The sequence below is a fragment of the Martes martes genome, assembly GCF_963455335.1.
Source record: "Martes martes genome assembly, chromosome: 6".
In the NCBI taxonomy this organism is placed as follows: domain Eukaryota; kingdom Metazoa; phylum Chordata; class Mammalia; order Carnivora; family Mustelidae; genus Martes; species Martes martes.
In genome coordinates, this window is record NC_137893.1 from 21,441,896 (window position 1) to 21,454,450 (window position 12,555).

At 43.1% G+C, this 12,555-nt stretch overlaps 1 protein-coding gene across 1 annotated transcript in view; it reads right to left on the bottom strand.

The window, feature by feature from the left end:
• The window catches only part of SLC16A10 (solute carrier family 16 member 10), a 125,814-nt gene extending 114,401 nt beyond the window's left edge, over positions 1–11,413 (bottom strand). Inside the window, exon 1 of the mRNA XM_080806926.1 lies at positions 10,861–11,413. Within this exon, the coding sequence (XP_080663052.1) occupies positions 10,861–11,197 (337 nt within the window). The 5' untranslated portion in view covers positions 11,198–11,413. The remainder of the gene's footprint in view (positions 1–10,860) is intronic.
• Between the last annotated feature and the right edge of the window lie 1,142 nt (positions 11,414–12,555).

Consider the following 12,555-nt stretch of genomic DNA (forward strand, 5'->3'; position numbering starts at 1 on the left):
CATTTGCAACCTATTCCATAATTGACATTTCTCTCTGAGTAGAAAGAGACAAAATCTAACACGCACAGCTAAAACTCCATACATCTATCACTTATTCCTCCAAAACAACTTATTCTTAGGGCAAGTTTACTATTATAGTCATGAAAGTTAATATTTCTAATGCTAACCGTGAATTATTTTTAATATTAATATTTTTATCATAAAAGTAACACCTGTTCAACATGGAAAACTTAGAAGCCACAGATAAACCAACAAAAAGTAAGAAATCTAAATACATGGCACTCAGGGAACTATGGTGTTGGGGGTATTGCTGCCAGAATTTGAGTGTTACATTAGTATAGAACAATGGCAACGTTCTGCCCTCATTTGCACTAAAACATCAATTAACTTTGTGGAATGTCATTGTTTAGACAACTATTGACAAATGTGTATCCTTTGAGATGCTGCCATTTGAAAACTAGAACATGAAGTCAAAACTAATAAAAAGGATAATTAACCAAGATGAAAAGATTTTTACTATTAAAAAGTCACCAGACTTTGGCATTAAAACCAATCTACTCAGAAGAGTCAAGAAATATCTCCATTTAAATGAGTAGTGGTTTTCTGCTTTTATAAAGCATAGCTCAGAATTGGTTTTGGATTCAGTCTAAGTCCGTCACAAGAATAAATTTTGAGGGGCGCCTGGGTGGCTCAGTGGGTTAAAGCCTCTGCCTTCGGCTCGGGTCATGTTCCCAGGGTCCTGGGATCGAGCCCCGCATGGGGCTCTCTGCTCGGCAGGGAGCCTGCTTCCTCCTCTCTCTCTGCCTGCCTTTCTGCCTACTTGTGATCTCTGCCTGTCAAATAAATAAATAAAATCTTAAAAAAAAAAAAAAAGAATAAATTTTGACTCTCTGAATGCATACAGAACACCATTTATGCTTCTTTAGCAAAAAAGAAAAAAAAAATAGCTGAGCAACAGACCAATGCATAAGCTCTAGTCAGTGATTCTCCTTGCTATGGGAGAGCAGCATTTCTGATCAACTTTGTTCCCTATTGATAAACACAGAGGTCTCATAATCCTTGAAAACTTTAATGCACACCTCCAAGGGTACCTAACCCTTCAAGTGAGAACCCTAATATTCAGAAGATAAAGGTATGCTTCTGTATTTATCCACCAGCCAAGATTTTGTCACTTTCCTTTCAGTTGCATAACGAAAATAATCAGGATTTTTTTTGTTGTTGTTCTTTAAATACAAAATTAGAATCTTGACTATGCTTTTTTAAACTAAATGTGCCTTGGAGCACCTGGGTGGCTCAGTCGGTTGGGCATCTGCCTTCAACTCAGGTCATGATCCCAGGATCCTGGGATTGAGCCTCGCATCAGGCTCCCTGCTCAGAGGGAAGCCTGCTTTTCCCTCTCTAGCTTCCTCTGCTTGTGCTCTCTCACGCACACTTGCTCGCTCACTCTCTCCCCATCAAATAAATAAAATCCTTAAAAAAAAAAAAAAGTGTATAGATCCAACAGCTCAGTGGGAAGCCTGCTTCTCCTTTGCTCTCTGCTCCTCCTCCCTGCTCAAGCACTCTCTCCCTCTCTCTCAAGTAAATTTAATTTAAAAAAAAAAAAAAAACAAACAAACAAAAAAAAACGGGGCACCTGGGTGGCTCAGTGGGTTAAAGCCTCTGCCTTTGGCTCAGGTCTTGATCCCAGGATCCTGGGATTGAGCCCCACATCGGGCCCTCTCTCTCTCTCTCTCTCTCTCTCTGCCTGTCTCTCTGCCTACTTGTGATCTCTGTCAAATAAATAAATAAAATCTTAAAAAAAAAAAAAAAAACCAAAAAACTTAATGACCTCTGGAACTTCTGAGATGCTCCTCCCAGTGGAGGGAAACTATGCTGCCTTCTCAGACCCATACGCCTCTCCAGACTTAATTTAAGCAGAAACCCAGCTTTGGCCCATGTGCATTAGTTCACATGTATCCCCATAACTAAAAAGAAAAATGAAAAAAAGACTTCAACTTGGAAATAAGGCATGTCATTTCCTCCGCTCCTTTAGCTCTAGTTCCTATAGGCAAGGTGGGGAGTTATTTCTGTTACTGAAGATAGCTTAGCAAAGAAAAGTATGCTCACACACATTTGGTACATGTGCATGTGAAAGCACTGCTTCCCTCCATCACTCCAGGCTCAGAGGGGCTGCCTCTTGTGTGGTGGGTTTGCACAGCTCCTCGGGAGTGCTGGAATTGCTCATTCTGAATCACTGCCAAGGAAAACACCACGGTTCATGAGTGGCACCAGGCTAGGCTGGTGCTCAGAGCTGTGGTGAGCCAACTGTTCAAGGAGTGTTTGGGAGTTTGTTTTTGTTAAGGTTTGTTTGTTTAATTTGAATATGAAATCATATAGCTAATTGGATTGTAATAACTCTAAATAGAATTCTATTCCAAAAGCAACTTCCCAGGATTTCTGGTAACTTGGGTCAAAGATATTATTAAGGTTCTAGAGAATATATAGGTAAATATGCAGAAAATAGTTTCAAGGGAGAAGAAAAAAAAGGCAGGGTTCTACAGTTCAGGACAACTTTAACACAAGTACGAATTTTTACCCAGCTGAGAAGACGCTCTTAAATTCAACATAATAGATGTATATAGTGATATTATGTGCCACAACCCTAAACTGTACAAGTTCTAACTTTGTTATCTATAAATGGAGGTAACAGCACACTACAAGACTACTCTAAAAAACAATGTATGAATATGTATGAATGCATATGAAAGCTATTTATGATAAAGGACTACATAAATTATCACTTAAATATGAATTACCTTTAAAATGCCATTCACAGGGACACCTGGGTGGCTCAGTCATTAACTTAGGCTCAGGTCATGATCCCAGAGTCCTAGGATCCAAACCCGCATCCCGCTCCCTGATTTGCAGGAAGCCTGCTTCTCCCTCTCCCACTCCCCCTGCTTGTGTTCCCTCTCTCTCTCTCTCTGTCAAATAAATAAATAAATAAATAAATCTTTTTAAAAAAAAATGCCATTCACAGAATGGTATATTAGAATAGGTTGCAATTAGGTTCTCTGTCTTCCACTTTCAAGTTTGTTTTTGTTTCTTGTTTTGGGGGGTATTTTTGTTTTGTTTTGTTTTGTTTCAGTAATCTCTAACTCCAACATGGGGATCAACCTCACCACCAGAGATCAAGACTCACATGCTTGATGAGCCAGCCAGGCACCCCTCTGACTGAGCCAGCCAGGCACCCCTCTGTCTTCCACTTTAATCATAACTCATAACTCATTTGAATTCGTGCCACCCCCCACAAATGTTCCAAGTGCATCAAAAATGTAACAACAGTTGTATAAAATCCCTGTTTTGTCCCATGGCTGTGAGAAAAAGACTAAAATGGCCAACAGTTTCATCAGACTCTTAACAAGGATTAACAACCACACTGAAGAGCGGAGTGGCACATTAAAGGTGAGAGGCAAGAGATAGCGGGGTAAGTTCTGAAAAGTGCAAGGCTTTCGGCTTGGCCAGAGCACAAAGAACAAGGTAGAGAGGTGAGAGGCAATGCTAATGGGTCAGGAAAGGACCAGAACTTGAAGGCCTCTGGTATACAGAGTAATGAGTATCACTGCTGCCTTTAAACAGGATATAATCCTATGTTTTAGAGAAATCACTCAAGAGTATAACTGAGAACAGGGAGATGAGTTAAAGGGTTATGACAATAATTGAGGCATTAATGAAGGCATGAATTAAGACAGCACTAAAGGAAAGAAAAGGGATTGATTTATGAGGCATTAAGGAGATAAATGTAAAAGGACTTTGTCTAATTTAACAAAATTAGGAAAAGGGAGAAATAAGAAATTAAGATGAATTCAATCAGAGGTGTCACACACTGAGAGAATTCGGAAGAAAGGACAGGTTTATTTGCAAGTGGGCAACTGTTTTTGGTGGTAGAAGAAGATTGTATGGGGTGGCTAAAAAATGCTTTTTATTTTTGTTTTTATTTTTATTCATTTTGATTATGAGATACCTGTGTAACCAAATGGAACTGTCCAGATACAATAAATATGGGTCATGAACACAGAAGAAATTTGGAAATAACAACCCCAACAGAGTGGCTGGAGAAATGGGGTGTGTGGGACACCCAAGAAAGGTAAGAAAAGTGAAGCCAAGTACTTGGCCTAGGATGAAGCCTCAAGGAACTGCAATATGGATTCGACAAGAACCCATACAAAAAGATACAACAAATCACAACAGGAGTTCAGAGTACAATTTATCCTAAAAGATACCTCAAAACCCCTCCTGAAGTAGTTCTGTTATGTTTTTAATTTTGACTGATTTTGTTCTTTGAGCAGTTAATTTTATTGCTAAAAGTTCCATGATAAACCACAGGAATACTCATTTTTGTATTTGATCAAAATTCATTATATACTATTCACACTGTTCCATCTTGCTCTGAATTCAGAAACATTCTGGAAATGGAGTACAAAATGCTCACACCATACTCATTTCTTTATTATTCCAAGATCCTGAAACCATTTTTGTGATCTAATGACCTACCGTAACAGGCAGTCTAGGTGAATTTACATGGAATATAAGACTGGATGTTTTAAGATGGAGGAGAATGGAGGAGATTCAAGCACAACAGCCATAAGTGAGTTATCCTGGTTTTTCAGCCTCTTCCAGTGCAAATAACAGACATTTTCTTAGAGTCAAAGATGTATTAGACCATGAACCAGATCATTCATTCACCGTAACCAGCTCAACAAAACACCGTAACTAAAAACCATCCTAGGATATAGAAATAATTAGTTATCCAGGCAGCTCTTCCCCCACCCTCCACCCCCCACATAAACAGCCCTTAGCACAAAGGCCAGACAGAGCAGTTCGGTTCTGAACTATAATCAACCTCCTATAAGTTTAGGTGTAGCAACAAACTACAGCGTGTAGATATCAGCATAACTGTAAATGTGAAAACTTTTTTTAAAAAAACCTTCAAGAGGTGCCTGGGTGGCTCAGTGGGTAAAGCCTCTGCTTTCAGCTCAGGTCATGATCTCAGGGTCCTGGGATCAAGCCCCACATCAGGCTCTCTGCTCCTCGGAGAGCCTGCTTCCTCCTCTCTCTCCCTGCCTGCCTCTCTTGCCTCCTTGTAACCTCTGTCTGTCAAATAAATAAATAAATAATCTTAAAAAAAAACCTTCAAGGGCATGAACTGACTTGAAGTTTCAAAGGTGCCAGTAGGACTATACTGAGAGATGTTACAAGATGCATTGCTCCCTAAATGTTACTGAAAATCTTAAATCGTGATTGTAACTGTCTGAACAGCAATCCACCGCCATATGGGGAGGGCAGAGTAGCATTAAAGATCATAGCCAGAGAGCCTCCCTTTGGGGACTGTTTTTGATAATCTGCTTTTCTTTAAAACTACCGAATTTTTAATACCTTGATTTGTACTTTAAATACCCAAGAAGGGAGGATAATGTGCAGTATTTCCCAAACTTCTTTAACCACAGACCTCCACTTTAAAGAAAGGCTATTAAAGAACACAATTTGGGAGCACCTGGGTGGCTCAGTGGGTTAAGCCTCTGCCTTTGGCTCAGGTCATAATCTCAGGGTCCTGGGATCCAGCCCCGAGTCGGGCTCTCTGCTCAGCAGGGAGCCTGCTTCCCCCTCTCTCTGCCTGCCTCTCTGCCTACTTGTGATCTCTCTCTCTGTCAAATAAATAAATAAAATCTTTAAAAATAAATAAATAAGGGACGCCTGGGTGGCTCAGTTGGTTAAGCAGCTGCCTTCGGCTCGGGTCATGATCCCAGCGTCCTGGGATCGAGTCCCACATCGGGCTCCTTGCTCCTCGGGGAGCCTGCTTCTCCCTCTGCCTCTGCCTACCACTCTGTCTTCCTGTGCTCGCTCGCTCTCTCTCTAACAAATAAATAAATTTAAAAAAACAAAAAACAAAAAAAATAAAAATAAAAATAAATAAATAAATAAATAAATAAATAAAAGAACACAATTTGGAAATTACTGAAAGAAGCAAGAGTCTACTTGCCCAAGCCTCTGGACCACAAAGACACAGTATCTTCAAAAGGATATCATTAACTACCCTAAACACTGATTCTGAAAACATACTTGTTTTAAATAAACATATTTTAAAAGTGAATATACCATTAAAATATTTCTTTTTCGGGGCACCTGGGTGGCTCAGTGGGTTAAAGCCTCTGCCTTCAGCTCAGGTCATGATCCCAGGGTTCTGGGATCGAGCCCCGCATCGGGCTCTCTGCTTGGCGGGGAGCCTGCTTCCTCCTCTCTCTCTGCCTGCCTCTCTGCCTACTTGTGATCTCTATCTGTCAAATAAATAAATAAAATCTTTAAAAAAAATTTTTTTCTTTCTCCAGGAAGAAAGCAGATAAGTAAGCTAGATTAATACCCTAATAAGATCCCAGAGTGTCCACAGCGCTGTATCTGAAGATAAAAGAACTCTTAATTCTTTATCAGTTCCATGAAGGAACTAAATATGTGCTTTCCAATATCCAGCACACTTGTGATTTCTAAGGGAAAATAACACTCCGGTTAAAAAAGCATCTGATTGGGGCGCCTGGGTGGCTCAGTGGGTTAAAGCCTCTGCCTTCAGCCCAGGTTATGATCCCGGGGTCCTGGGATCGAGTCCCACATCGGCTCTCTGCTCAGCAGGGAGCCTGCTTCCTCCTCTCTCTCTGCCTGCCTCTCTGCCTACTTGTGATCTTTGTCTGTCAAATAAATAAATAAAATCTTTAAAAAAATTTAAAAAAAAAAAGCATCTGATTTACCTGTTACACATGTGAACAGGTAAAAGATTAACTGAAAAGAGACAGCTCAAGTTCTGTCTGCTCCCTCTGATGCAGGGCTATGTGTGAGGCACAGTTCTGAGCATCCTGTCTCTGGCAGCTAGGATAACATAGTGGGGTTGTGAGGCAGTCAACATTTTTCACTCATTCTCCTGCCTAACTTGTAGCTCAGCTTGCTTCCCCTTTCCAGAGTCCTAAATTCACGAAGTAAGACTTATTACCATAGAGAAAGAGGCTATCAAACATCAAATGCCTTCCCAGCCCCCACCATTCACAGGAATTTCCTTTGAATTTCAGCTTTTTAAAATAAGATTTAGTCCTGCTAAATTGCAAAGTCCTCAGGGAAATATTCTGTTTACTCATTTGTATCCTACAGCAGATCAAAAAACCCTTGGGAACTGCTGACCTTGTTTCTCTCAGTTACCATCTCCAGTGCCCACCACAGAGAGTGTCAGAAACTTGGTAAACTTTTGTAGAATGAATAAGGAGTTACATGAAAGTGTATAAATTAACCTATATCTTAGTGTGAATGAATTTCTTCAGGGACTTTCCTGAGAAGTTTTGGGTAGATCATCAGTTGCATTACAAGAGTTAAGACAGCCCTGAAGAGGGCCGCCTGGGTGGCTCAGTCAGTTAAGCCTCTGCCTTCAGAGGTCACCATTCCGGCATGCTGGGATGGAGCCCTGCATCGGGTTCTCCACTCAGTGGTGAGTCCGCTTCTCCCTCTCCCTCTGTGAGCTCTCTCTTGCGTGCTCTCTCAAATAAATAAATAAAACTAAAAAAGATAACCCTGAAAGAAGTAAGCCTGAGAAAGTCTCCTTTCCAGTTCTGTCTGGAAACATCCTACCATGGATCAGTCTAAAGGAATGTGGTTCTTCAAAAGAAACCCCATACTTCCGCTGAATGTCATTTGAAATTATCTTGTTTCTCACTGGAAGTCCCTCTACAAAAACCTATTTCAATGAGACACTAACAATCGGCAATACTTTATTGACACCAAAGGAAGACCAAGAAATAGGGACCCTTGTCTTTCAGACTTCTTTTCTAACTCTAGAATTCCTGGTATGGTACTCAATTCCTAATGCTTGAATTAATCAACAAAATAAACAAAGCTGGATTAACAGAATGTTATCATGCCAGTGCAAAGGATCAATCATTAAAAACCCAGTTTCTGGAGTCAGATAAATCTGAGGTTGAATCCTGGCTCCACCGCTTACTCTGTAAGCCTGAGTTTCCACATATGCAAAAATATTAGGTTAACCCTGTATCATGGAGTTGCAGTAAAGTTTAAATAGGAATGCATGGAGGGGCTTTGCACTGGGCCTGGCACGTAGTCAGTTCTCAAGAAAAGTGAGCCATCATTTAGAAACCTAGATTCACTTTCCACCACTACCTTCCTATGCATCCTTGGGCTCATCACCAGGAAGAAGCCAATGAAAACAGGAAAACAAAATTAAGTGGTTGCTAATGCTGGGATTACCAATCACAAATAAGGTAACAGAAAATGGACCAAAACTTTTTGAAAAATAAAAGCCTCAAACAATTCAGATATTTTTGGCACTGTACTTGAAGCTTGCATATGTTTAATCACAGATGACTCAGCATCAGAATATCAAAATGAAAAAGCCTGAACAGGCAGACTTTAGGTTTTCTCAAACACCTCAGTGTCTGTTGTGAAGGATGGACTTTATGAAACACGTGTGTGTGTTGGGGGTGGGGGAACAGGTCTCAGTATTAACTGGCTTAAAGAAAATCATGTTACATTTTTTTTTTCCACAGATGAGGTTAAATCTTTTTTCTTCCTTACGCCTTAAAATTTTTCAATTGTCAGCTCTGTACAGCATAGCATCCAAGTAAAAGTCACTATTCAATCTAGCTGCTGTGTTATACAGAACCATTACAAGTACACAGGCAGGCACTCAGAGCACAAGCTGTTTCCCAGTCACCACGGGACTGTGCTCTGGGTGGGCACCTTTGTGCAAGGGCACAGCCATACACCACAGTCATGCAGATAAACACAAAGATCTTCAGTATTTAACTGGCTTACCTGTGTAACTATACAATATACACCCACACATACACAAACATGACAAAGTGAAATTCCAAAAATTCAAGAGAACAGGTTCCTGTCCCCTCCCTCACCCTCAACTGGCCAGTACCGGGATACTGTCGCCAGCAGGAACTCTGGGGATGTGAAAGTAGGTAGAGGATTCAACACTGTAAAACTTGGATCCTCGGCAAAACTACGGCCTTTCCCCAGCAGTTGCTCACTCACTCACACAGTCACTCTCATAAAATGAAGATACGAGGGAAAAAACCCACAGATAGCAAATGAACTACTCACCTGAGTTTGCAAGAACAGTGGTAAACAAAAGACTGTTGTCTTGTTGTTTCAACCGCATTAAAAATCTGCAAACCCAGGCAAGAATATGCTAAATGCTGAAGAAACCAGTCTTAAGATGTTGAGTGTCAATTCTGCCTCCTTGAGCTTTTCCTTATCAGATGCCCAATGCTCATATAAAAAAAATTATTTTTGTTCAATACTGCATATGCATGTCAATTCTGCTAAACTTTATAACACCCGCCTTCCATTAAAAATAAATACAGGACATTACATGTCTAACACTGTGACCTGTGTAACACAGTAGTTTAAGAGCTATTTAAGGAATAGAAATTCCAGGTTAAATATGGTATATCATCACATGTGCAAAGAGACAATGTACAAGAATATTCATTGCAGCATTGCTTATATTAAGTCTGGAAGTAATCTAAATGGTTATTAAAGGGAGAGTGCATTAGTAAAGTATAATATACATTCATACAATGGAAAACCTTGAGTTAAAACGTTAAGAATTTAAGCTATCAGCCCAACTGAGGTGTTCTGTGGATAAACTGCAAACAATGCAGAGTAGAAAAAAGGCAAGCTGCAGAATGATACATGTAATACTATTTATATAAGGTTTTAAAACTCCCAACATTATCTCTGCCTTAGAATTTGTTATAACAGTCTTGCATGTTCCTTGCATGCACACTAAAGACCTAAGGAATATTCACTGTAAAAATAGAATATTAAGGTTAAAAAAAAAAGACTATCAATCATATAAAGTTTTCCCAATGGCAGGGAGGAGCCTTATTTAGTAATGGAAATCACTTAGCCCTTTAAGTCATGTGTGTTCTATCTCCATTCTGCTACTCACCAAGACTGTTTTTACCTACCTTCAGTTTGCTCACCTAAATGGGGTTGATAACACCTGCATCGCAGGCTACCATAAAATAATGTATGTAGAAGAGTTCATACAAAAGCACTTGGACTTGTTTTTTGCCTATCTGTTAAGAGATCACATAATAACGCTCTAGAGGAGAAAAAATGTTGAGTCTGCGCTTTTTTATCCAGTCTCATATATGGTTAAATACGACAAAGAACATAACAGGAAAAGGCAACCCCTCACCTTCCTCCTCCCAGTCCCTGATCTGGCTGCCCCCTATGCTTCCTATATTTAGCACACAGTGCACCAGCCCCCCCCCCCAAAAAAAACATGAAACCCTGACTCTTCCAGGGCTCCCTTCGGAACTCACCGTGACCTTGGAATAAATCTCTTTAATCCCGCCAACCCTGCCTCCCTCACCACACTCACACACACCTCTTGACAGCCCTGGAGGCAGATGAACGAAAACCCAACGGTCTTGGCCACATAAGAGACCGTAAAAATCCCGGTGCGATGTTGCTGGGTTTGAAAGGCTCTGTTTGTTTTCAAAAATTAAGAGGGAAGTATACCGAAGACTCTTAAACCCTACTCTCAGAAAGATCTGGGCAAGTTCTGCGACTTGTTTCCAAACACACCGTCCCCACATCTGGATTCAATACAAAGTCAGGCACACCGCGGCCCCCGGAGCGGCAGGCTGCGTTCGCAGCGGGACAGACCCACCTCTCACACCCTCGAGCACACAGGCACCCACCCAGGCGCACACGCGGGCGCCGACACACACTCCGCACGCGGGGTGCGCTCTGGGGCCCGGTGCCCGCTCTCCCCCCACACCCGCTGGCGCGGCGGGCTCCGCGCCTCACCTGTCTTGAAGACCATCTTGTCATCGTCCTTGGACCCGAAGGTCTTCAGCATGGCCACGAAGAGCACCCCGCAGGCGTTCTGGATGCCGAACACCGACCCATTGCACCACATGGCGGCAAGCATCACCAGCCAGCCCCAGCCGCCCTCGGGAGGCTGCGGGGGCTCAGCGCCCGCGGGCCCACTCAGCTCTACCTCCACCTTCTCCAAGGACGCCTCGGGGCCGTCCGAGGGTCCCGGGCCGGGCAGCGGAGCGACCCCCACGGTCGGCGCGGGGCCCGGTGGCTGCGCCTCGTTCGTCCCCCGCGCGGCGGCGGGCTCCTCGGGGAAGGGCACCATGGCCCGAGACGGCCCCCTCGGGCGCCAGGGGAGCGCGAGGGGTGCGAGTTGCCGGCGGGCTCGCGGAGGAGCTGCCGAGCGCCGAGCCGAGGGCGGTGGAACCCCCGGTGGGCCGGCGACGCAGGGCGCGGAGGCTGCCGCGAGGAGGAAGGCGGAGGAGACCGAGCACCTCAGAGCCCCGGGACTCGGGCCTCCTGTCCACAGCCCCGCACCCCCCACTGCGACCGCGGCCCGCCAGCGGGCTCTTAAAGACGCCCCCCGCCCCGCCGGCTGGGGGCGTGGCCGGAGCGGGACGTGCCCCGGACTCTCCAGATGATTGGGCTTCAGGAGAGCGGAGGCGGGGCCCACCCGCCCGGAGGAGCCAAGACCCAGGTGCCCGCGGGTGGCCGTCTCTGCGCGCGCGCCTGCGGCAAGGCCTCCTCCTACCCAGTGGGGGGTCACAGATGTGTAGGTTACCTCGCCGCAAAGTATTAACGGAAGGGGCCCGAATCCTCCTAGGTACAGGCTGGGTGTGTCATCACACAGCAGCACGGGAGCTTCTTTAGCCTTAGCTCACTGACAGCTTCACAACCAAACTAACGTTGCGTCTTTGTTTTGTTTTTGTTTTGCTTTTTGGCATGCACCTCTTCTTACTAATTATAATATATAAGCTACGTAATGCCACCAGTCAGAAGAGGACTTACTGGATTATTTCATTTCTCCTGCTTTCATACACAATTTCCTATAAATACCTGGCACATTAAAGATGCCCATTTTGTTAGACGCAGGTAACACTTTTGACAGCTGGAAAACATTGCTTTTAAACTGCAGCACAGTTGTTTTCACTTTAAACAAAAATGAGCACGTACATTAAACTCTTCTGTCTCCCTGAAGCATGCAGCAGCAATGTATGTGAAAGAAAGGAAAAATAGCCATGCAATATTGAGCGCACTTCTAAATTTCTCAGCTACACAGATTCTCCACTTCAAAGTCAAAATAGACTAGTTATTTTGTACTACGGTGGAGTATAAGTGTGATTGATGGTATTTCTTCCTCTACCTGTTAATAAACTAGTAGGAGGAAATCCTGGGATAGAATGGGAGGCTCAGATGGTTTTATAATGCATATACAACAAAGAGAAGTGAGATGAAACCATAAAATTCTCTTCAAAAAACAGCAGAAGAGCTTCTACAGCAAGTCGCCATGGAGCTGAGCCCAGAATCAAACAGGGAACTTGAGTGGGCAAAGATAGGGGAAGAGCATTTTAGGTAGAGAAAATTGCCTAAGCTGTGGAAAGCAGGGTGTGCTTAAAGAACAGGGGACATAGCTCAAATATAATGTGTCTTAGGGATGGAGTTAGGATAAGATTAGTCATATAA